The 26,749-nt window shown below is 46.8% G+C and overlaps 1 protein-coding gene across 5 annotated transcripts in view; it reads right to left on the bottom strand.

The window, feature by feature from the left end:
- Window positions 1-26,749, bottom strand: part of LOC104040979 (protein FAM219A) — a 254,391-nt gene that overhangs the window by 200,100 nt on the left and 27,542 nt on the right. For all 5 annotated transcript variants that reach the window (XM_064469592.1, XM_064469593.1, XM_064469589.1 and 2 more), the window contains exon 2: window positions 12,134-12,233. In XM_064469592.1, the coding sequence (XP_064325662.1) occupies window positions 12,134-12,233 (100 nt within the window). The remainder of the gene's footprint in view (window positions 1-12,133; window positions 12,234-26,749) is intronic.

Below are 26,749 nucleotides of genomic sequence, written 5' to 3'. Positions count from 1 at the left end.
AGTCTTTCAGGGCTGGAGAGATGCTGTGTGTGGTGTTGGATTGTTGCATGCTGAAGCCAGCGCTTGTTCTATCACTGCTGCACTTTGCTTGGTTCAATGAAAGTTCATTTTTTAAATTACTTTCGGAGATTCCCACCATGATACTGTAGATATGGCATATAGCAACCATAGTAGTGATGACATACAACATTATATACCAACTAACAGCATACCGTTCAGTTCATTGGCTGTTTTCACCCAAAATCAAATCCCCGTGAGGCACACACCGGACTCCTCCATCCTCCCGCATCACCCACCAAGTGCACCCAGGTCCTCAAGCAAAAGAAATCCCACAAATGGGTTTGCCTTTGCATGAAGCAGGAATAACCAAGACTGTGTTCCCAGCATATTTTTTTACATGTACTACAGGGACTCTATCCCCTTCCACAGTACGTAAGGGTTCTGATTGGGCAGGGCGAGCTCGATTGGCAGATCCCCTCGTGTTGACTAGCCAGGTGGCTTTTGCTAAATGTGTATCCCAGTGTTTAACTGTTCCACCCTCCCACTGCTCTCAGTGTAGCTTTTAATAGTCCATTGTATCTTTCGATTTTCCCAGAGGCTGGTGCGTGATAGGGGATGTGATACACCCACTCAATACCATACTCTTTGGCCCAAGTGTCTATGAGGTTGTTTCAGAAATGAGTCCCATTGTCTGACTCAATTCTCTCTGGGGTGCCATGTCACCACAGGACTTGTTTTTCAAGACCCAGGATAGTGTTCCGGGCAGTGGCACTGGGCAGGGGATATGTTTCTAGCCAGCTGGTGGTTGCTTCTACCATTGTAAGCACATGGCACTTGCCTTGATGGGTTTGTGGGAGTGTGATATAGTCAATCTGCCAAGCCTGTCCATATTTATATTTCAGCCATCGTCCCCCATACCACAGAGGCTTTACCCGCTTGGCTTGTCTGATTGCAGCGCATGTTTCACATTTGTGGATAACCTGCGCAATAGCGTCCATGGTCAAGTCCACCCCTCGATCATGGGCCCACCTGTATGTTGCATCTCTCCCTTAATGGCCTGAGGTGTCATGGGCCCACTGAGCTAGAAATAGTTCACCCTTATGCTGCCAAAATAGATACATCTGAGCCTCATCTACCTGCTGGTTGTTCTGATATTCTTCAGTGGCCCAACTCTTTGGGACGTGACCATCCACATGACATACTTTCACAACCAGGTTCTCTACCCGGGCAGCAATATCTTGCCACAATGTGGCAGCCCAGGTGGGTTTGCCTCTGTGCTGCCAGTTGCTCTGCTTCCACTGCTGTAACCAGCCCCACAGGGCATTTGCCACCATCCATGAACCACTATAGACGTTGAGCACTGGCCACTTTTCCTTTCAGCAATGTCTAAAGCCAGCTGGATGGCCTTCACTTCTGCAAACGGACTCGATTCACCTTCTCCTTCAGCAGTTTCTGCAATTTGTCGTGTAGGACCACATACAGCAGCCTTCCATCTCCGGTGCTTTCCCACAAGGCAACAGGACCCATCAGTGAACAGGGCGTATTGCTTCTCATCTTCTGGCAGTGTGTTATACAGCGGGGCTTCTTCAGCACGTGCCACCTCCTCCTCTGGTGATAATCCAAAGTCTTTGCCTTCCAGCCAGTCCATGATCACTTCCAAGTTTCCTGGGAGACTGGGGCTTCCTATTTGAGCCCGCTGGGTGATCAGTGCAACCCATTTACTCCACGTAGCATCAGTTGCATGGTGTGTAGAGGGGACATTTCCTTTGAACATCCAGCCCAGCACTGGCAGTCGGGATGCCAGGACCAACTGTGCTTCAGTACCAACCACTTCTGAAGCAGCTCGAACCCCTTCATATGCTGCCAATATCTCTTTTTCAGTTGGAGTATAGCGGGCTACGGACCCTCTGTATCCACAACTCCAAAACCCTAGGGGTTGACCTCGGGTCTCCTCTGGTGCTTTCTGCCAGAGGCTCCAGGTAGGACCGTTCTCCCCGGCTACAGTGTAGAGCACATTCTTTACATCTTGTCCTGCCCGGACTGGCCCAAGGGCTACTGCATGAACTATTTCCTGTTTAATCTGTTCAAAGGCCTGTTGTTGCTCAGGGTCTCATGTGAAATAATTCTTCTTCCAGGTCACTTGATAGGGCTTACGATCATACTGTAATTTGGAATATGCATTCTCCAAAATCCCACAACGCCCAAGAAAGCTTGTGTTTCCTTTTTGCTAGTTGATGGAGACATGGCTGCTATTTTGTTGATCACATCCACTGTAATCTGACAACATCCATGTTGCCATTTGATTCCTAAGAACTGGATCTCTTGTGCAGGTCCCTTCACCTTACTTTGTTTTATGGCAAAACCAGCTTTCAGAAGGATTTGGACTATTTTCTCTCCTTTCTCAAAAACTTCTTCCGCTGTGTTGCCCCACACGATGATGTCATCAATGTATTGAAAGTGTTTGGGAGCTTCTCCCTGTTCCAGTACAGTCTGAATCAGTCCATGGCAAATGGTAGGACTGTGTTTCCACCCCCGGGGCAGTTGATTCCAGGTGTACTGGACGCCCCTCCAAGTAAAAGCAAACTGTGGCCTGCACTCTGCTGCCATAGGGATTGAGAAGAATGCATTAGCGATATCAATTGTGGCATACCACTTGGCTGCCTTGGACTCCAGTTCGTATTGAAGTTCTAGCATGACTGGCACAGCAGCACTCAGTGGTGGAGTGACTTCATTCAGGCCACAGTAGTCTACTGTTAGCCTCCACTCTCCATTAGACTTCCACACTGGCCATATGGGACTGTTAAAGGGTGAGTGGGTCTGACTGATGACTCCTTGGCTCCTCAGTGGGTGAATGAGATCATGGATGGGAATCAGGGAGTCCCGGTTGGTGCGATATTGCCGCCGGTGCACTGTTGTGGTGGCGATCGGCACCTGTTGTTCTTTGGCCTTCAGCAACCCCACAACAGAAGGGTCCTTCGAGAGGCTAGGCAATGCAGACATCTGTTTAATTTCCTCCGTCTCCAAGGCAGCTACACCAAAAGCCCACCTGTACCCTTTTGGGTCCTTGAAATACCCTCTCCTGAGGTAGTCTATGCCAAGGATGCACGGAGCCTCTGGGCCAGTCACAATGGGGTGCTTTTGCCACTCATTCCCGGTGAGGCTCACTTCGGCCTCCAATACAGTTAGCTCTTGGAATCCCCCTGTCACTCCAGCAATGCTAATGGGTTCTGCCCCCATATAGTTTGATGGCATTAGGGTGCACTGTGCACCAGTGTCCACTAAAGCTTTATACTCCTGTAATGTATATGTAATATCCCTTTGGCCAGTTTGAATCCACTCTCTTAGCTTTGCCCCTTCCCCTCCTGGCTTCTTGTGCACCCAGAAGAGCATGGGAAGCTAGAAAAGTCCTTGATTACTGTAAGCACTACGTAGCAACAACTAAAACATCGGTGTGTTATCAACATTATTTTCATACTAAGTCAAAAGCACAGCACTATGCCAGCTACAGTGAAGGATATTAACTCTATCCCAGCTGAAACCAGGACACTGGGGGACACCCTCCTGGAACACCATAGCCTCCAGGGGTGCCTGAGTAGGCATTAGTGACCCAGCAGCTGGAAGTGGTGGGCATCACCTCCATCACAGATCCTTGGCAAGGACTCTGGGAGCAGCACCTCTGACGTGCCCTCTGGCCCCATGGCATTGCATGACAGGCAGTGAGTCAGAAAATCTGGCAGACTGGCATCTTTACCTCCCTCCTAGTTGGTCAGCTGTATGCCCTGAAGGGTGGGAAAAACCTAGCTTAGATTTGCTTATCAAAAGACCTAAGGATTTTCTACAGCATTTCTAAGACAAAAGGGAGGATACAAACAAAAGCAACAGAAGAATTATTGTAATTTCTGTGCCCCACGTGTGCCTGGGTCAGGTTTGTGTTGGGCCACAGTGCACAGATATTCAGCTTCATGTACATTTTTGTGAGCTAATATCACCAACTGCATACAAACATAAGGTTTATTGTGGTATAGCTACCTGTTTGGCTGCCTGGCTAGAGCTGGAGGTGACATGAGAGGAACAGAAGGCTTGTAAAAGTAGAAGAAAAGAGGAAATGGCCTGAGGGTCTCAGCAAACAAGGCTTTATTGCAGTAGTGCTAAGGGACTAGTGAGTGTGTATAGAAGACATGTAGTTCCTTGCCTAAGGAAATTAAGACAGAAAACAGACTGTGCATAAGGAGTACAGGCAGCTAAAATGCTAAGTGTATGAGTGATGTACAGTTCCTTGTGGTTCTAGCTTCAGTTTGAATTATCTTTCAGTAATTAAGATTTACAACAGGCTTTAACTTGTACACAGAGATACTTAAGCACAGCAAAAACAGGTTGAATTTAATGATGAAAAGTGGAGTGAGGAGGGTCAGCTATTTTCCCTGATAAAACTTTGCCAAAGTCTGTGCTAATTCCAATCCCTTTTAAAGGACTTTATAAGAAATTATCTGCCTGCCCTTCAGCCAGGTGGTGCTGTCAGGTGGACAGGCAGACGTGAAGGGGAGGGAAGAAGAGCTGGCAGCGAGGAGATGCTGGCTGGGTACTGCACATCTTCTGCTAGAGCAGGCAGCAGGATGTGCAAGAAATAAAACCCTACAGACCACAATTTAGGGCAAAAGACATGAGGAGCTGGGGGTTGTTATCTTAAGGCATGGTGGGATTTCAGAGAGCCTTCGCAGAGGTACAAGCCTGCTTTGTTTTTCTTTTTGCTACACATATTTGTAAAGAAACTAATTTTCCTGTTCATAATCTGTTTTGAATCAAGAACACAGATTACCATTGCCAACTAACTGCATGCAGGGCTAGTAATATCAATTGTCATCTTTTTTGCCTCATTATTTCTGTCCATACAAGCATCAGCAACTTCAAGTCATACTGAATCTCAAATTACCCTGGGGTCAGAAAGTAAGGGTAACGGGATTATCTGTCCTGGAGACAACTTGAGCATGCAGCAACATCAGAAACTCTCTGAATGCACAGGCTGGGGCGCCTGCAGGTGATGGGGATCAGGAACGAGGTGCCAGTTCCCCCGAGGCAAGAAGTTCAAGCAAGTGTGGGGAGGATGAAGGAACCGTGGTGTGTGTACACACACACACACACGTGTGCGCACACACACACACACGCACATGTTCAATAATGCTCTCAAGCCTGGAATCTCTTTCTCATGCACAGGATGCTGCAAAGAGCCTGGCTTTTGCCAAGTCCCAAACAGAAACAGCTGTAACACTCAGATTTCCTGACAGTCTCTCCACCCCACTGATGCTGGCACACACAGTGCTCAAAGAGGACCAGGAAAAGCTATGAGCAGAGTGAAAGGGTGGCAGAAAATACTCTGTGCTTTCAACAGGCCTTTGTAGCTGCTAACAGCTGCACTTGCAAGGTGAATGGAAGGGCAACACCAAGCTTTGGGGAATAAAAAACCTCCAGGTCAGCACCAGTAGAGATGTGGAGGAAACCCAGGGACTGACAGCCTTGTCCTTTCCAGGGATGACACTTAAACCAAAATTTGGGGGCACTGGGATCTGCTGAGCTGTCTTCAAGAGTCTCTCCTTGGGCACTGCATGCATTGGGGGAGCAAGAGGAAGAATCATAATTTTCCAATTGTCCAATACACAACCCAGCAAAGCCAGCTGAGCAAGGAGATGTGCCCTGACTTGGTATAAAAATGAGGAGAGCCAGAAACACAACTCAAGCTGGCATTTTTCTATCCCCTCCATCTGTTCCCTGGGTGCCTTAAGTCATGTTGGCTCAGCCCAATGACAGGAACAAGGTTTCCTCCCACCAGCTCTTCAGGGGCCAGTAACATAAACTGCATCTCCTCTCCTGATCATGCTGTGACAAAGCTGTCAGAGCAGCTCTGATGGTGTCACCTCTGCAGCAACATCTGGTGGGAAAGGCACAGAAAGCCATCACTCTTCCATGTCCCTCTGGAGAGGATGGTATCAGAAACCGGGGACAGAAAGTCTTTTCTTCTGTAAATTGCATCAATTTGATGCTTAAAGGCAGCAAACTGGAATAAACAGGAACCCCCAAAAAATGCCTCTTCTCTTTCTGTGCTGGTGAGGGTGCTTTGCGACAGCAAATTCCATTAACACAGAGAGGTAAATTTGGGGGTTAAACCTACCACACTTTGCTCACTGGAAAGGTCTTGGTGCCTGGGACAGTGACCGTATGGTTTTCTTACTTGCAGTGTTAAATGCATTCTGCTTACTTTGGTTGACCTTATGAAAAACTATACTTAGGATTCACTGCTAGCTCTATAATCTGGTCATCTGCACAGACCTCAGGAAGGTCAACAGACATCTGCTGATGACAGTGCAAGGCATCACCCTGGGAATTTGTGTTTACCAGATATATATGACATTCTCCAAGTTAAGCTACCATTTGAAACTAGGATCAACCAGCTAAAATGATCTCCCTAACTTGCTGTTTCAGAGAGGGTTTTGGTACCTAAAAATGTCTCAAAACATTGTTGGGACAAAGGAACAAAGCAAAAGTCAGTGCTTGGGCAGGTGGTGCCCACGGGGCACTTTCCCTCTGGAAATCTCTGAGGACCAAGTCCACCAGACTTGGGTGACCAACACTGCTGGACAGGCAGAGGGTTCCGTATGTAGCAAACCCTAGAGGCTTCAAAGGACTGCCCCAAAGAACAGGTTTTACAGTAGTGGCCATTTACAAATAATAACATATCACTACTTACTCTTTTATTCCACCTAAAATACCACGTTTCCTCCACAGAGCACAGGTCAGAGTACTCGGCCTTTCAACAAGCCTGTTTGTTAACCACTGCTAAGGGCCCTCTTGAGTGCTAACTAAATGATGAGTACTCAGGAAGCAAGAGTAAATAATTTGTTGAGGTGAAGGACCACAAGAAATGTACTCACAAATCTTCATTTTTAGATTCCCAAATATTCTCTGCTTAATTTTTCACAATTCTGTGAGTCTGCCTCTGGATTATAGAGCTGGTCTGTGAGGTCTGACAAGTTGCTTTTTTGTTGTATCCCACATTTGAAAAGTTTTAGTATTGTTCTGTAACCTTGTTAGATGTAACAATCAGCTTTTCATAAGCATCTCTCTGTTCCAAACTCCAAGACCATGAAAGATAATTTCTTTCTTTTGGGCTACAGACAACACATCAGTTTGCTCCAGACCAGCATTAATTTTTTCCCAAGGCAACCTCCACACTTTTAAGAGTCTTGAACATTTGCCTACTACCTCCACTCCTCTCCTAAATTCCTCATAAGATCAAAACAGTGTTTTTCAAGTTATTAAAATAGTAGACCTCATTCTTCAGGATAGATTGTAACTTTCTCCACTTAAAAAACATTCCGCTGTCCTACAGTAAAAATGCATAGGATGCAAATGGAAAAAAAATATGGGATGGGAGGATTCACTCGCTTTTTTATTTTCTTCTGTCCTTTCTCTTAATTATGGCATGCAGCAGGTAGGGATCTGTGTGTGACAGCCAGCCTCTGGGTCATGATCTTTTCCTGCAAAGTCCCCTTAAAAATCCAAATTACAGCAGAAAAAAAATCCCTCTGTCAATCTGAGACTTAACTGCCTTTTCCAATAGCTGCCTGAGACATCACCAATGACAAGAAGAGCTCAAATTGGTCTATGAAATGGAGCCGTTACACAGTTGCCTTAGCAGCTGCTTGTTTGTCACCTGTACTGCACCTCACATGAACACTTGCACAACCATCTTGAATTTGGTTCTGCTTTGCAATATTCCATTGCTACACTTCATGAATGCCCTTTTTTTGCTAGGACATCATCGGTACAAGAAAACAGCTGCTTGTTGGTATTAAAAGATCACTCAGCATTGAGAACCATAGATAAATTCCAAGTCAGGAAACATCCTTTGTCACTTTGTCACTATGTTCCCCCCACATCCAATAAACAATGGAGATTATCCTTAGCCCTCCTTTTGTTGCTAATGTAGTTATAGAAACATTTTTTTATTGTCTTCTATGGCAGTAGCCAAATTAAGTTCTAGTTGGTCTTTGGCCCTTCTAATTTTCTCCCTGCGTAACCTCATGACATCTTTGTAGTCCTCCTGAGATGCCTGCCCCTTCTTCCAAAGGTCATAAACTCTCTTTTTTCCCCTGAGTTCCAGCCAAAGCTCTCTGTTCAGCCAAGGTGGTCTTCTCTGCTGGCTCATCTTTCAGCGCATAGGGATGGCCTGTGCCTGTGCCTTTAAGATTTCCTTCTTGAAGAATGTCCAGCTTTCCTGGACTCCTTTGCCCTTCAGGACTGCCTCCCAAGGGACTCTGTCAACCAGACCACTAAACAAGCCAAAGTCTGCCCTCCGGAAGTCCAAGGTGGCAGTTCTGCTAACCACCCTCCTTACTTCTCTGAGAATCAAAAACTCCATCATTTAATGATTACTATGCCCAAGACGGCCTCCAACCATCACATCACCCACAAGTCCTTCTCTGTTCGCAAACAACAGGTTCAGCGGGGCACCTTCCCTAGTTGGCTCACTCATCAACTGTGTCAGGAAGTTAGCTTACACACACTCTAGGAACCTCCTAGACTGTTTCTTCTCTGCTGTATTGTACTTCCAGCAGACATCTGGTAAGTTGAAGTCCCCCATGAGAACAAGGGCTAGCGATTGTGAGACTTCTCCCAGCTGCTTATAGAATATTTCATCTGCCTCTTCATCCTGGTTAGGTGGTCTATAACAGACTCCTGCCATGATATCTGTCTTGTTGGCCTTCCACCTGATTCTTACCCATAAACACTCAACCCTTTCATCACCATCATCAAGCTCTAGACAGTCAAAACACTCCCTAATATACAGGGCCACCCCACCACCTCTCCTTCCTTGCCTACCTCTTCTGAAGAGTTTATAGCCACCCATTGCAGCACTCCAGTTGTGTGAGTCATCCCACCATGCTTCCATGATTGCAAGTATATCATAGTTTTCCAGCTGCACAATGGTTTCCAGCTCCTCCTGTTTGTTACCCATGCTGTGTGCACTGGTGTAGATGCACTTCAGTTGGGCTATTGATCCTGCCACCTTTTTTGGGGGAGAAGCCCTAATTCCTATGTGACTCTTCTCAGGTGCGTCCGTGGTTTCTAACACATTGACAACCCTTGTGTCTTTGCTGCCACGTGGATCTCCATCCTCTACCTCCACTGAGATGGATAAGGTGCTGCATACATTAGTACAGGGGCATTTCAAATATGCTCCAGTGTACTCAGCACATCGTGGAGCAGAATGAAGGACCTTTCTAGCACACAGTCCCTCAAACATTGTTGTGCTGCCCCCACCCTTATCTCTAAGCAAGCCTGGTTTTATCGCTTTCCCCCTTCAAATCTAGTTTAAAACTTTTTCAGTGAGCCTTGCTAACTCCTGCACAAAGATTCTTTTCCTCCTTTGAGACAGGCATACTCCAGCTGTCACCAGCAGGCCTGGTGTCATGTAGACTGACCCATGATCAAAAAACCCCAAATTCTGCCAGTGACACCAGTCACAGAGGCAGGTATTGATCAGCTGGGTCTTTCTGTTTCTTCCAACATCTTTCCCTGCAACTGGAAGGACAGAGGGAAAAACTACTTGTGCTCCTGATCCCTTAACCAGTTTTCCAAAGGCCCTGAAGTCTCTTTTGATTGCCCTTGGACTTCTTATTGCAACTTCATCGCTGCTGTTATGATTAAATTTTCTTTGCGAACTCTTGCTTTTTGTGTCAGTCATTAATGAAGATATACATGAAATGGCTGTTGGAGAACTCCATTAGCAATCTCCTTTCTTCTGATACTTTCTCCTTCAACACTACCTGATGTGTTTTGAGTTCCTGGGCTTCTCAATCTACTGGCTTTGCTTAAGCACTTAGTTTATAAAACTGAATTTTGTTATAGATCTACCTCAAATTACCTTTTCATTTAATTTGCATGAATTGAACTTGTTATCCCTGAATCCAATTCTATTTCCTATGATCAGGTCTTCTATAACGTCCTCATGACTTACCAAAGCCAGGTCTAAAATAGCATCATTTTCTGTCACATTAGTGAATCTCTGGAGGATATTTTTATTGCCTAGAAATGCAAGAATATCTCAGACTTACCAATAATTATATCAATTGCTCTCCAACCTGATTCCTGGTGTTAAATTATCCAAAACAACTATTTCAGTAGTAATTATCTCTCTAATAACATTACAGAACTCTCTTGGCAGTGAAAAAGGAACCTGGTGGCATATGGCAGTGATAATCTTTTACTAAACTGTGAGTTGTGCTGTCATTAACAAATACTGCCACTCCCTGCCTTTTCCTGAAAAGCAGCCACTGGTTTTAGAGTGCTCATGACTGTGATTGCAGGACAAATCTACTGTCCCAATGCACTTGCTCATATCCTGTATCAGTAGCTCAAAGTCCTCCACTTTGCTGCATAAACTTGCTACATTTGCATATCCAACTTTCTGTCTTCTCCTCCCTAGTCACTCTTCCAGTGATATCTTGCCTATTCAACCACTTTCTTTTCCTTTGCTGTCTATGGTTCTACTCTGTGACATTCCTTTCTGCACTGCCATGACCAGATTTGTCTGATTATTCAATTTACCACATACTCAGGCAGAGCCTTGAGACTGCACAAGTGCTTCCTAGCCTTTTCCTGGTGTTCCTTTAAGGTTCCTCTTATAAATGAGGCCAACACCAGTGCTTGCAGTAGTACTGCAGGTCCTTGGGTAAAAACTATATGAGACCATCTCTTCATAATCATACACCAATGCCCAAACTTCCCCAAATCTTCTTCAAACCTTAGCTGCCTGCTGACCTTCCCTGTCACTCATTTGGTAGGGGCCAGAGCTATTCCACTGAACATCTGGGCAACCACTTCTTTCAGAGCTTTCCCCAGCATGGCATAGAATCATAGAATGGTTTAGGTTGGAAGGGACCTTTAAAGGTCATCTAGTCCAACCCCCCTGCAGTGAGCAGGGACATCTTCAACTAGATCAGGTTGCTCAGAGCCCCATCCAACTTGACCTTGAATGTTTCTAGGGATGGGGCCTCCACAGTCTCTCTGGGCACCCTCATTGTAAGAACAATTCTTCCTTATATCTAGTCTGAATCTACCCTCTTTTAGTTTAAAACCACTACGCCTTGTCCTATCACTACAGGCCCTATTAAAAAGTCTGTCCCCATCTTTCTTATAAGCCCCCTTTAAGTATGAAAGGCCACAATAAGGTGTCCCTGGAGCCTTCTCTTCTCCAGGCTAAACAACCCCAACTCTCCCAGCCTGTCCTCATAGGAGAGGTGTTCCACCCCTCTGACCATTTTTGTGGCCCTCCTCTGGACCCACTCCAACAGGTCAACCTCAACCAGCTCCAGCAGCATCCTGTCAGTGTCATTTGTTCTGATGTGAAGGACATCCAAGGGACTGCTTCTTGCTCCTATGGAAAATTTTCCAGACTTAGATTCCCATTTTTTATCCATGCTCTGAGAAAAATGCACACTATTCCTTTGACCTGTTCCTTGTCAGGTTCTTGAGTCTGTGTGGCACAATAGTGGCTCAGGTTTTGGAGGCAGGACAGCCATGTGTGGATTGCTGTCCTCTTGTAAGCATTAGCCTTGTGAGGAAGCAGAGTACTGCGCTAATATGATTATTCTGTTTCCAGAACTTCAAAAATATTGCTCAGAAATAGCACAAGTAATTCTGTGTGAACCTTTACAAACCTACAAACCCTCCACCTCACAGTAATGCAGCTCTATCTTTTCCTGGTAGTCCAAATCTCTGATCCTTTCCCTGTTGTTTGCAGCTATCCCATCCTCTCTTCTTTTTACAGCCCTTCTATACTATCTTCATTCTTTTTCTGGCCAAGACTTGATCTTAGCTTGATAAAAACCTGTAGGTTTAAAAAGCTATGCCTTCCTTTTAAGGCATAGCTTCCTTCCTCTACCACAGCCCAAGACAAAGGGTCCTTGCACATTTGTAGGTCAGTTCCCTGAGAAGCAGAATCACACTGATAAACTGCTCTGAGCTGTCTGAGCTGAGCTGGCATGCTCAGCCACATGCATGGAGATCTGCATATGATCCCACGAGCGCCTCACCATATTTCAGACCTTTGATTCACTCTCCATCAGCAAAGACTCACCTAATTTCACTTGAAGTGGGGACGGCTTATAGTTCATGGCTACAGTCTCTCCCTCTCTTGTATCACAATCTCTGTCCGAAATAGATCCAGCTGTTGGATCCTGTTAAAAAAAAGAAAATGAAACAAAACAGAATGGTTTAGCTAGAAGTTATGCAGTCTCTTCTCTAACTGGCTGTTAGGTGAGTCCATTCCCACCCACATTCAGAGGGAACAGAGAACATGCTGGTGTTTTGATTGACTGAAACCTAGGGGCAAGCCACAGAACTTTGGAAGCACATTTAGTATGCTAAAGGCACTTCTGGAAACACCAGATTTCAACATCTGCCTTATATGATGGATGATACTGGGAATATAATGGGAGTGTGGGTAACCAGTTCAAATTCAGGCTGGGCTGTCAGTAGTCCAAAACCATTTTCATGTGATGACTCTTTGGGGTGTTGTATGAAATGCATTTACAGTTTCAGCTGAGTTCCAAGTGGACCAGTCAACCTCATGATTAAAACTAAAAAGCTTGTGACCAGCTGTGTGAAAGTTGAGCTCAGAAGAAATGAGGACTGAATGAGTAGGAGAATTCAATCTCTAGTCACTCTTGGAGAGGAATGAAGTCTGTACTTCTCAATCTGGACCTATTTTGTGGCTAACTGGAAAGATTTAATTTCAGTATCTGTCAGCACAGCACCTTTCACTGTCACTGATATCCCCCTGAAAACCAAAGCTCCCCAAACATGGAGTCTGCTCCATCATGCCCACTTGCAGACAAGCTAATCCAGGTAGTGTTGCACTCTATGGTACAGCACATCAAAGGATTCAGATAGACAAATTACCAATTCAGGCAGCTCCAGAACTGACGAAAATATTTAAAGTCCTTTCATGGCAAACTTAAAACCTGTTGGAACTGTCTCTATTTAGCACCATGATGAAAACTAAAATTGGTTTTCAAACACTTTCACTTCTTCCCACCTAGAAGCTAGAAACTAAATTGAACATGCATGTTATATATTTTTATGGGATGTGTAAGGTGGTAAGTGGCAGGCCACCACTTGGGTCCAGGCTTCCCAGATGAGAACCTTTTCTCTGACAGTCTGGGAAAAGGCAGGATACAGCCATTTTTAAAGAGCATGCCTCCAAGAGCTGGATGCTTCCTAGTGCTACTGAACACAACCAAGTCCTTGGAGCCCCAATCTGCTGGATGCAGGAAAGCATGGGAGTAGACATGTTATGCTAAAGGACACAGTGCAATGGTCAGATACTGCCTCCTGTGCTGGTATAGTCCATCACTTGAACACATGAGCTCCCATGTGGAAAGAACCTACAGCCAGCAGTTCATATGGCAGGGAAAGGGCCTGGCCACCTGGACTAGCTCAGGTTCAAACTGTTAAAATTATACTTAAACTCCTTAAATCAAAACCAGCCCCTACTTTTCTTGGAAGCTGATGTGCTGACAGTAGCTGACAGTGAGTAACCTGCCAGTGACATTAGACATCCATTTGCATGAACAGCGGGAGGGAAGAAATGTTTTGAGGTGCCTTTGAGGATCTGGACTCTGGTCTTGGACCAAAGGACTCAGCTAGAGCAATCTCAAAGCTGAGTTCTAGACTAAACAAATAGAAGAGGCTTCCTAGATCACCAAAGAAGAGAAAGATGATTTTCAAAGAGCGATTCATTCCATCCTGTCTTAGACACTCATCTTAAAAGGAGACAAGTCCATCCCTAGAGATATGTCTTCCTTTCCCCCTACTGACTACAGAGGAGGCCTGGCAACTGGTGGAAACTGCACCCCTGCCCCTGACAATGGAGGTGGGGATGATGAAGGACACACCAGCAACAATGCCAGTCCGCACCAGGAATTCATCTCCAAGGTTTGGAATGATGCTTTTCTGCCTCAGCAGCACTGCACCTCTACAGCAGACCCATAGGGGAACATGCTACCACTGCACAACAGACTCACGACTAGCGCAGAGGGATCACAAAGCACCAGCAGAGTCTGGGCAACCACCACTGTGTGCATGGGCCAGGCCCACTCCCTCCAAAGAGTAAAATGGAACCAAAAGGAAACCGAGCTGGGCCAGAGACAGCATCCCCAGTGCCGGTATATATCTATCCCTGGCCCAGAAGCATCAAGGCACTGTCATATTTCCCATCCATCACTTCATATATGTTCTGCAGCAAGGCACAGGACTCCATAGTAACAAATCCTGGCTGCGAGAAGACAGCATTCCCACAGCAGCTCAGCTGGAGCATCCTCTTTGCACAAACACACTTTGCTTCTGTGCATACTGAATGGGCACATTTCTCTCTCTATAGCTCATCCACCCAGAAAAACATTTACTTAATTAATTAGCCTTTTGCTTGTGAATGCCTACAAGCACACTGAGATTCACCACAGGCTTTCACTACTGGAATTCACTTGGTGATTTTGTCCTTTTTTACAAGCCTCCCTAGACCAATGCATTCAGCTCTGTCCCCAACATCAAAATCTCAGCTACACAGTGTGACCTGTCCCAGGCCAGATGATGTGAACAGAAGAGAACAGAACAGAATATTTCAGTTGGAAGGGACCTACAAGGATCATCTAGTCCAACTGCCTGACCAATTCAGGGCTGACCAAAAGTTAAAGCATGTTATTAAGGGCATTGCCTAAATGCCTCAAACACTGACAGGCATCAGGCATTGATCACCTCTCCAGGAAACTTGTTCCAGTGTTTGACCACCCTCTCAGTAAAGAAATGCTTCCTAACATCCAGTCTAAACCTCCCCTGGCACAGCTTTGAACCATTCCCACGTGTCCTGTCACTGGATACCAGGGAGAAGAGATCAGCACCTCCCTCTCCACTTCCCCTCCTTAGGAAGATGTAGAGAGCAATGAGGGTTCCCCCTCAGAGCCTCCTTCTCTCCAAACTAGAAAAACCCAAAGTCCTTAGCCACTCCTCATAGGACGTGCCTTCCAGCCCTTTCACCAGCTATGTTGCCCTCCTCTGGTTACATTCAAGGACCTTAATGTCCTTCTTAAATTGTGGGGCCCAGAACTGCACACAGCATTCAAGGTGAGGCTGCACCAATGCTGAATACAGTGGGATAATCACCTATTTTGACCAGTTGGTTCTACTGTGTTTGATGCACCCCAGGATACAGTTTGCCCTCTTGGCTGCCAGGGCACACTGCTGACTCATATTGAGCCTGCTGTCAACCAGCACCCCCAGATCCCTTTCTGCAGGTCTGCCCTCCAGCTACTCCTCTCCCAATCTATACTTGTGTCCAGCATTACTCCACCCTAGGTGCAGAATCCAGCACTTGGCCTTGTTAAATTCCATGCCACTGATGATTGCCCAATGCTCTAATCTATCCAGATCCTTCTGCAAGGCCTCTTGTCCCTCAAGAAAGTCAAGAGCACCTCCTAGTTTAGTATCATCAGAAAACTTGCTAATGGTACATTCAACTCCTGCATCCAGTTCACTGACAAATATATTGAACAGGACTGGCCCTAGAATTGAGCCCTGAAGAATGCCGCTGGTGACTGGCCACCAGCCAGATGTAGCCCTGTTCACTACAACCCTTTGAGCTCTGACCTTCAGCCAGTTCTTCATCCAGCGCGCCATGAACTTGTTCATCCTGTAGTTGGACAGCTTGTCCAGAAGGATGCTGTGAGGGACAGTATCAAAAGCCTTACTAAAATCCAGAAAAACTACATCCACTGCCTTCCCTTCATCCACTAGGAGGGTGAACTTATCATAGAAGGATTTCAGATTAGTTAAACAAGACTTTCCCTGTTGTGAACCTGTGTTGACTGTGCCTGATGATTGCATTATTCTTTAAATACCTTTCAGTAGCATCCAGTATGATCTTCTCCATAATTTTTTCAGGTACTGAGGTTAGACTAACAGGTGTGTAGTTTCCTGGGTCTTCCCTCACACCCTTCTTGTAAATTGGAATAACGTTGCTAGCTTCCAGTCAGCGGGGACCTCCCCAGACTCCCAAGACTGTGGGAAGATGCTTGAGATGGGTCCTGCTGTAACATCTGCTAACTCCTTCAGTACTCTGGGATGAATCCCATCAGGCCCCATGGACTTGTGAACATTCAGCTGATACAGCTGGGCCCTTACAATTTCAGTGTCCACAAATGGAAAGTCACTGTTCCCACACTCATAGTCCTCTGACTCAGGGGACCAGGCAGCCCAAGGTCTATCAGTATTATTAAAGACTGAGGGGAAGAAAAAAAAATTGAATGCCTCTGCTTTTTCTTCATCCCTATTTGTCAGGTGACCATCTTCAACAAGTATTGTTCCAAATTTTTCCTTGGACCTCCTCTTGCTATTAATGTACTTAAGAAAAGCCCTTCTTGTTACCTGACACAACACTGACCAGTTTCAACTCTAATTGTGCTTTGGCCTGTCATGTCTTCTCCCTTGTGCTGGTTTTGGCTGAGAAGGGGTTAATTCTCCTCACTGTGGGGGTAGGCTACCTTTCCCAATCTGCCACTTTGGCAGGAGGCTGGGAGGGGCAGGGCCACGGCCTGGGCGGCTGACCCCGACTGGCCAATGGCATGTTCATTCCATACCATGTGACACCATGACCAGTATATTAAGGTGGGGCAGTTTGTGGCTCTGGGGTGGCGCGGTGTCCGGTGTCCGGTTGTAACTGGCTGTGTGGTTTGTTTTGGCAGTTCCTCCCCCTTCCCCCCGGGGCTTTGCGCCTCTCGTTGTTCTCCTTTACATTGCATTTCTGTTGTTGTTTCGTTTAACTGTAATTATTAAACTGTTCTTATCCCAACCCACGAGCGTGACCCTTCTGATTCTCTCCCCCATCTACCGGTGGGGGAGGGAGCGAGTGACTGTGTGGGGCTGAGCTGCCGGCTAAACCACGACAGTCTTTTTGGTGCCCAATGTGGGGCTCAAGGGTTGGAGATAATAACAGCTGATGGTCACAGCACCATGTTGTCCTTTTTGCAGTTGGTCTTAAAGATTGATGTTGGTTTGTTTAGTGTGCTGTGTTCTGCTGCGATTAGTAACGTTTTGCCTACAAGATTTGTTATACAAACACTCGTTTTCAGCTTTATCTGGTATTTGGGGTTTTTGCTGAAACTGTTACTGTACTTTGGATACCACCTTGTTGAGGCAATTAGCAATTATACCTCCTCCTCTGAGAGATTTTATATGGAGGAAATACAGAATAGTACCTTTGCAACTTTGTTCTATGATGTCTCTGCCTTTGTTACAACAGCCTTTTTGTATCTTGAACATCCTTGGGTGGTTAAGGTGCACTTATTGTTAGTTTCTGGGCATGTTGTTTTGGTTTTGACTAAGCAACTTAAGAATATCACCCAGAAATCTGCCCCGAGGCTTGATAGTTATGAGTGGCAGGGCATGTGGGAGAGCATGGGCAAATACCTAGGGCAGTGGGCACCCCCAGTGTTTTGGAGTTTCACCCCCGAACAAGTGCAGAATCCTAAAAAACTAGTAGAATATTTGGAGAAAGTATGCTGTTATGCTGGGAACTCCAGAGAGACACAGATCACTGCAATGTACTGGGGCCTGGCCCATGCAAACCGAGCCCTGCTCAATAGTATTCAGTGCTTCCAAGGGGAAGAGAATGTCTCTGGATTGAAATGCAAAGTGACTGGCACTGTAGTCACTCCAGCCCTGACAACAGGCACTGCAGCCACTCAAACCCCCACAACAAGTACCGGAGCTAGCTCAGAAAATAAACCTGTACCAGTATCAGTTGCCCCCATACACAAGATGAAATATTGGAAGCGGACATCAACTCGTTTAGAACGGGATGATGAAGAACCAGGGCCATCGCGGGGAGAGGAGGGAGAAGTAATAAATGAAATGGAGACCACCCGATCCCTGTCCTTGAGTGAGTTGTGAGATATGCGAAAAGATTTCAGCCATCGTTCAGGTGAACACATTGTAACCTGGCTGCTCCGATGCTGGGATAATGGGGCCAGTAGCCTGGAACTAGAGGGAAAAGAAGCCAAACAACTGGGGTCCCTTTCTGGGGAAGGGGGTGTTGACAAAGCAATTGGGAAAAAACACAAGCCCTCAGCCTCTGGAGGCAACTCCTGTCTGGAGTGAAGGAAAGGTATCCCTTTAAAGAAGATGTTCTATATCGCCCAGGAAAATGGACAACTATGGAGCAAGGCATCCAGTATCTAAGGGAATTAGCTGTGCTTGAGGTGATTTATGGTGACCTGGACGATCAACGGTCATCCAAAGATCCAGATGAAGCCGAGTGCACACGACCCATGTGGCGGAAGTTTGTACGGAGCGCACCATCTTCGCATGCAAACTCATTGGCAGTAATGTCCTGGAAAGATGGCAAGGCACCAACGGTGCCGCATGTGACTGATAGACTCTGGGATTACGAAACAAATCTCTCTTCCTCGCTCGTCTCTGCTGTTGAGAAACTATCCCAAGAGGTCGAGCAACTCAAAGAAGTTCTGTCCTGCTCCCCACCTCGACAGAGTGGTGTCTCAGCTGTTAGGAATAAGCGTCCTTTGGCTCAAAGGAGGGGATACACACCACGGACTACCCTATGGTTCTACCTGTGTGACCACGGAGAGAACATGATGAGGTGGGATGGCAAGCCTACCTCGACCCTAGAGGCACGGGTACGTGAACTGCAAGGAAGAACAGTCACTCAGGGAGGCTCTTCCAGGAAAGCTGCTGCTCCAGTTTCCAGCGAGCAAGTCCCCAGACAGAGGAGTAGAAGTGCAGATTTTATTTCTAAGTGTAATACACAGACTCCTGATTGACATTTAAAGGAAGTGTGTTGCAAATGCCATGATCAGGACTAGAGGGGCCCTGCCTACAGCCAGGTGGAGGAAAGGGATAACCGGGCTTACTGGACTGTGTGGATCCGATGGCCTGGCACATCTGACCCACAGGAGTATAAAGCTTTAGTGGACACCGGTGCACAGTGCACCTTAATGCCATCAAACTATATAGGGGCAGAACCCATTAGCATTGCTGGAGTGACAGGGGGATCCCAAGAGCTAACTGTATTGGAGGCCGAAGTGAGCCTAACCAGGAATGAGTGGCAAAAGCACCCTATTGTGACTGGCCCAGAGGCTCCGTGCATCCTTGGCATAGAGTACCTCAGGAGAGGGTATTTCAAGGACCCAAAAGGGTACAAGTGGGCCTTTGGTGTAGCTGCCTTGGAGACGGAGGACGCTAAACAGCTGTCTACCTTGCCTGGCCTCTCGAAGGACCCTTCTGTTGTGGGGTTGCTGAAAGTCAAAGAACAACAGGTGCCAATTGCCACCACAACAGTGCACCAGCAGCAATATTGCACCAACCGAGACTCTCTGATCCCCATCCATGAGCTCATTCACCCACTGAGGAGCCAAGGAGTGATCAGTCAGACCCACTCACCCTTTAACAGTCCCATATGGCCAGTGCGGAAGTCTAATGGAGAGTGGAGGCTAACAATAGAATATTATGGCGTGAATGAAGTCACTCCACCACTGACTGCTGCTATGCCAGACATGCTAGAACTTCAATACAAACTGGAGTCAAAGGCAGCCAAGTGGTATGCCACAATTGGTATCGCTAATGCATTCTTCTCGATCCCTCTGGCAGCAGAGTGCAGGCCACAGTTTGCTTTCACATGGAGGGGCATCCAGTACACCTGGAATGGCCTGCCCCAGGGGTGGAAACACAGTCCTACCATTTGCCATGGACTGATTCAGACTGTACTGGAACAGGGAGAAGCTCCCAAACACCTTCAATACACTGATTACATCATTGTGTGGGGCAACACAGTGGAAGAAGTTTTTGAGAAAGGAGAGAAAATAGTCCAAATCCTTCTGAAAGCTGATTTTGCCATAAAACAAAGTAAGGTGAAGGGACCTGCACAAGAGATCCAGTTCTTAGGAATCAAATGGCAAGATGGACGTCGTCAGATTCCAATGGATGTGATCAACAAAATAGCAGCCATGTCTCCACCAACTAGCAAAAAGGAAGCACAAGCTTTCTTGGGCATTGTGGGTTTTTGGAGAATGCATATTCCACATTACAGTCTGATCATAAGCCCTCTCTATCAAGTGACCCGGAAGAAGAATGATTTCAAATGGGGCCCTGAGCAATGACAAGCCTTTGAACAGATTAAATGAGAAACAGTTCATGCAGTAGCTCTTGGGTGAGTCCGGGCAGGATAAGGTGTAAGGAATGTGCTCTACACTGTAGCTGGGGAGAATGGCCCTACCTGGAGCCTCTGGCAGAAAGCACCAGGGGAGACCCAAGATCGACCCCCAGGGTTTTGGAGCTGGGGATACAGAGAGTCCGTAGCCCGCTATACTCCAACTGAAAAAGAGATATTGGCAGCATATGAAGGGGTCCGAGCTGCTTCAGAAGTGGTTGGTACTGAGGCACAGTTGCTCCTGACACCCCGACTGCCAGTGCTGGGCTGGATGTTCAAAGGAAACGTCCCCTCTACACACCATGCAACTGATGCTACGTGGAGTAAATGGGTTGCACTGATCACCCAGCGGGCTCGAGTAGGAAACCCCAGTCTCCCAGGAATCTTGGAAGTGATCATGGACTGGCCAGAAGGCAAAGATTTTGGATTATCACCAGAGGAGGAGGTGACACGTGCTGAAGAAGCCCCACTGTATAACAAACTGCCAGAAGATGAAAAGCAGTATGCCTTGTTCACTGATGGGTCCTGTCGCCTTGTGGGAAAGCACCGGAGATGGAAGGCTGCTGTATGGAGTCCTACACGACAAGTAGCAGAAACTGCTGAAGGAGAAGGTGAATCGAGCCAGTTTGCAGAGGTAAAGGCCATCCAGCTGGCCTTAAGACATTGCTGAATGGGAAAAGTGGCCAGGGCTCTATCTTTATCCTGACTCCTGGGTGGTGGCAAATGCCCTGTGGGGCTGGTTACAGCAGTGGAAGCAGAGCAACTGGCAGCACAGAGGCAAACCCATCTGGGCTTCCACGTTGTGGCAAGATATTGCTGCCCGGGTAGAGAAACTGGTTGTAAAGGTATGTCATGTGGATGCTCACGTCCCCAAGAGTCGGGCCACTGAAGAACATCGGAACAACCAGCAGGTAGATCAGGCTGCCAAGATTGAAGTGGCTGAGGTGGATCTGGACTGGCAGCATAAGGGTGAACTATTTCTAGCTCGGTGGGCCCATGACACCTCAGGCCATCAAGGGAGAGATGCAACATACAGGTGGGCTCGTGATCGAGGGGTGGACTTGTCCATGGATGTTATTGCACAGGTTATCCACGAATGTGACACATGCGCTGCAATCAAACAAGCAAAGTGGGTAAAGCCTCTGTGGTATGGGGGACGAAGGCTGAAATATAAATATGGGGAGGCCTGGCAAATTGACTATATCACACTCCCACAAACCACTCCAGGCAAGCACCATGTGCTTACAGTGGTAGAAACAATGACTGGCTGGCTGGAAACATATTCTGTCCCCCACGCCACTGCCTGGAACACTATCCTGGGTCTCGAAAAACAAGTCCTGTGGCGACATGGCACCCCAGAGAGAATTGAGTCAGACAACGGGACTCATTTCCGAAATAACCTCATAGACACCTGGGCCAAAGAGCATGGCATTGAGTGGGTGTATCACATCCCCTATCACGCACCAGCCTCTGGGAAAATTCAAAGGTACAATGGACTGTTAAAAACTACACTGAGAGCAATGGGGGGTGGAACATTCAAGCACTGGGATACACATTTAGCAAAAGCCACCTGGCTAGTCAACACGAGGGGATCTGCCAATCGAGCTGGCCCTGCCCAGTCAGAAATCCTACATACTGTGGAAGGGGATAGAGTCCCTGTAAGTGCACGCAAAAAGTATGCTGGGCAAAACAGTCTGGGTTCTTCCTGCCTCCGGCATAGGCAGACACATTCGTGGGATTGCTTTTGCTCGAGGACCTGGGTGCATTTGGTGGGTGATGCGGGAGGATGGAGAAATCCGATGTGTGCCTCAAGGGGATTTGATTTTGGGCAAAAACAGTCAATGAACTGAATGCCACAATGCAAACTGTTATATAATATTGTGTGTCACCTCTGTGTTGTATCAATGATATTAGAGGACGAGCCTCCCAACCCATGGAAGATCAACTATGAAACAAGCCGTGCAGCAGTGATGGAACGATGACTGACTCGGTATGCAGCAACCCAATGCCACACACCATCTCTCCCACCTGGAAAGACTGATACGACAGATGGAGCCCAGAGTCATGGACTGGGTGAACTCAATGGACATTTTAATGGATATTTTACAGGGAAGGTCCATGAACTAAGGGAATGATGTCTGTGTATTATGTTAAAGGATGGGAAGGGGAGGGGTGGTGGTTGGTACGGTTGTATTGCATCGTCTGGGACCTGGGCATGGTGTAAATGGTATGGAATAAGGGGTGGAGAATGTGCTGGTTTGGGCTGAGAAGGGGTTAATTCTCCTCACTGTGGGGTTTGGCTACCTGTCCAGCTTCCCGGCTGGGAGGGGCAGGGCCATGGTGGGGGCGGCTGACCCTGACTGGCCAATGGCATGTTCATTCCATACCATGTGACACCATGACCAGTATATTAAGAGGGGGCAGTTTGCAGCTCGGGAGCGGTGCGGTGTCGGATCGGCGGGTGGTGAGTGGCTGCGTTGCGTGCGGTTTGTTTCTGCGGTTCGTTCCCCCTCCCCCCTCACTTCCCCCCTCTCCCCGGGGCTTTGTGCCTCTCGTTGTTCTCCTTTACATTGCATTTCTGTTGTTGTTTCGTTTAATTGTAATTATTAAACTGTTCTTATCCCAACCCATGAGCATTACCCTTCTGATTCTCTCCCCCATCTACCGGTGGGGGAGTGAGCGAGCGACTGTGTGGGGCTGAGGTGCCGGCTAAACCACGACATCCCTGCATATACAAACCACAGCTTTGTAATGTTCCTGCAAAGCCTGACCTTGCTTCCAGAGCTCATGCAGTTTCTTTTTACTTTTGAGCTCCTCAAGGAGTTCCCTTTTCAGCCAAGCTGGTCTTCTGCCCGGCTTGCTTGACTGAGTACACAATGGAATTGCCTGCTCCTGTGCTTCTTAAAGGTGGTTCTTAAAGACTGACCAGCACTCGTGGAGTCCTAAGCCTTCAAAAGCAGATTCCCAGGGGACACTGCTAACTAGCTCCCTGAATAGGTTAAAGTTTGCTCTCCTGAAGTCCAGGGTAGCAACTCTGCTGTCCTTTTTTCTCATTACACTGAAAATTTTAAACGCAACCATTTCATGATCACTGTGGCCAAGATGGCCACCTACACATCTCCCATGAGTCCTTCTCTATTCACAAACAACAAGTCTAGGAGGGCATCTTTCCTAGTTGGCTCACTGAGTACCTGTGACAAGAAGTTATCTTCCACAAACTTCAAGAATTTCCAAGACTTGCTCGTCACAGCAGTATGATATTCCCAGTTGATGTCTGGGAAGTTGCAAGCTCCCATAAGGACAAGGGCTACCAATCCAGAGATTTCTCCTAATTGTCTATAGAACAACTCATCAGTGCTTACACCCTGGCTGGGTGATCGGTAGTAGACACCCACTACAACATCTGCTTTGTTTTCCATCCCCGTAATCCTCACCCAGAGGCTTTCAGTCACATCATCCCTAACTGTAAGGGCTGTACTGTCACACCTCTCCCTTACATATAGTGCAACTCCTCCACCTTGCCTGCCCTGCCTATCCCTCCTGAACAGCCTGTAACCCTCCATCCCAGCACTCCTGTCGTGGGACTCATTCCACCAAGTCTCACTAATACCAATGATATCGTAGCTCTGGGAGCTGACCAACGTATCCAGTTCATCCTGTTTGTTTCTCATACTGCGTGTGTTGGTGTACAAGCATTTCAGATGTGCTCCTGAGCCATCCGTGCTCCCAGCAGCAGTGTAAATGATCCCACTAGCGTTGCCACCATCAGGCAATGCCATGCCAACCCTTGGCTCACCTACTGCAATCCTGTTGGTATCCCCTTCCCCCATCAACTTTAGTTTAAAGCTCTCCCGATCACTCCCATCAACTTATGCCCAAAGACCCGTTTCCCCCACTGGGACAGGTGGATCATGTCAGGCCCCAGCATACCTTGTCTCTCCAAAGCTCTCCATGGTTTAAAAACCCAAAGGTGTGGCACAGGCACCAGTCCTGGAGTCAGGTATTGATATCCTCTGTGTGCCTATTTCTTCTGAAGTCTCCCCCCATTACTGGGAGGATTGAGATAAACACCACCTGTGCTCCTGAATTTTTTAGCATTCTTCCCAGGGCTCTGAAGTCTCTTTTGATTGACCTTAGACTTTTTGTTGCAACATCATTTGTACCCACATGAAAGAGCAGAAATGGACTGTGATTTCTCTTTGCTCACTGGGAGGGGATAGAACACTCCCAATCAAAAGGCAAGTGTCGAGATGTGGCTGCAGGGGCTCTAAATGACTCTGGAAATTTAATACATTTAAGGGTTTTTTTTGTTCCTGAGGCCTCCTTATGTCTTCATTCCTAGGGAAAAAATACATTCCAAGAGGCTACTGTGTGAATGTTTGGCTGAGGCCAGAGTTTAATCAAAGTTTTCTTCCCACATGCTCAGAGCTTAATTGGCACGGGCAACTGCAGCATTCGAACAGTGGGGTGGTTCCTTATTAGTTTGTTTATATATATATATAATTGTAAGACAAACCACTATTTGAAGCCGGGTTTTTTTTTCAGCAATTGAAAAGCCAGCAGCGTTAATACTGCTGCATGATTAAAACCTCAAGTCGTATTAATTAAATTGAACCAGAACTGCACTGAGATGACTTTCTCCTGTGTACACCTGCAGTTGGTATAGCTCAACTGCACAGACCTAGTGCTGCTCATAAGGGACCACAGCAGGATCTTGTAGTGCCTTGAATTCATGTTCTTGGGTTAGTGTTTAGAGCTTCTTTCAAAGGTGTGTCCCATCTTTACTCCTTGTCCTGGTTTCAGCTGGGATAGAGTTAAATTTATTTGTAGTAGCTAGTATGGGACTATGTTTTGGATTTTTGCTGGAAACAGCGGTGATAATGTGGAGATGTTTTAGTTGTTGCTAAGTAGCAGTTACACTGGTCAAGGACTTTTTCAGCTCCCTGTGCTCTGCCAGGTGCACAAGAAGCTGGGAGGGGACACAGCGGGACAGCTGACCCAAACTGGCCAATGGGATATTCCATACCATATGATGTCATGCTCAGTATATAAAGCTGGGGAAGAAGAAGGAAGGGGGGACATTGGGAGTGATGGTGGCTGTCTTCCCAAGTAACCGCTACGTGTGATGGAGCCCTGCTTTCCTGGAGACGGCTGAACACCTGCCTGCCCATGGGAAGTAGCGAATGAATTCCTTGTTTTGCTTTGCTTCTGTGCGCAGCTTTTGCTTTACCTATTAAACTGTATTTATCTCAAAGCATGAGCTACCTCACTTTTACTCTTCCAATTCTCTCCCCCGTCCCACGAGGGGGGAGTGAGCGAGCGGCTGTGTGGTGCTTGGTTGCTGACTGGGGCTAAACCATGACACTCCTTCAAAGCTTTAAAGGAGCATCACAAATATGAAAAAGTCTATTTCCAAAGAGAGTTGAGTTTTCCACCTGAAATGAAGACAAGAAGAGACTCTCCCACATGGCAGAGAGGAACTGTGTGTCCTTCCCATGGACAACCCCCAACACCTGAAGAAACCCGCTGGGAAAGTGCAAGATAAGTGGTGCCATTACTGCTGAAATGCCATGGTCATGGGCATATACAGAATGGTTTACGGATCCTCTCTGCACACAGCTAGGCTATTCCAGCTGTACATGAAAGATGAGATCACAGCTTGCCTGAAAGAAACACTAAAAATGTTGGCTGGTTCTGGCAGGTACTGCAGAAATTATATATTCTAACAAAAATGTCCTGGCACAATACAAATGACAGTAGGAGAGTCCTGTTCCAGTGATGGAAGGTCCCTCCAACATCCTGGAGACTGGATAATCACTTTCATAGTCCATGGACTAGATCCAGCATGGCAAATCTCACACTGCTAAGCTTTCACAGCCTCTGGCTGTAAGAACAATAGCAGGAAAAGCCAGGACAGCTCCACATCCATACCTTTCAACAGACCAAGGGATCCAATCAGTGGTTCAATGTCACAGCTATTACTAGCATACCTCTGGGCCCACTCGTTCTTCTCCAGTTAGCAGCCAGTCAGCAGCCCTTTTCTCTTTAGCACAATGCTTTGAACTTGTCCCAAGAGAGGGAGAGTTGAATCATCAGATTTCCATATTTATAAGGAGTGAGACATCTCACTTCTTATGAAGCAGCCAGCCTCTACCCTACCTGTAACCAGTGCTCTAACCTGAAGAAGCTTGGAGGCTTTCAATTTACTTTAAACTGGTTACATTTCAATTTAAAATCTTCTCTGTCCCTACAATTGTTGAAGTAAAAATCCATCTTGTAACTACTTTACCTCCAAAGCAACATTTTCAATCTAAGTTACAGGACCATGTGATCAGTATCATGTCTGGAAATTGTACATCATCACGAGAGCTTGTGTAAAGTGCCTGCAGAACCACAGTTTTTAGTTGAGGGGGTGTGATGTGATCCCAAGACAGCACACAGAGGTGGCCTGAGCCCAACAGAACAGGGTCACAGAAA

The sequence above is a fragment of the Phalacrocorax carbo genome, chromosome 19 (assembly GCF_963921805.1).
Source record: "Phalacrocorax carbo chromosome 19, bPhaCar2.1, whole genome shotgun sequence".
NCBI lineage: Eukaryota > Metazoa > Chordata > Aves > Suliformes > Phalacrocoracidae > Phalacrocorax > Phalacrocorax carbo.
Note: the sequence above shows the minus strand (reverse complement) of the source record. Positions and strands in the feature narration are given on the sequence as shown.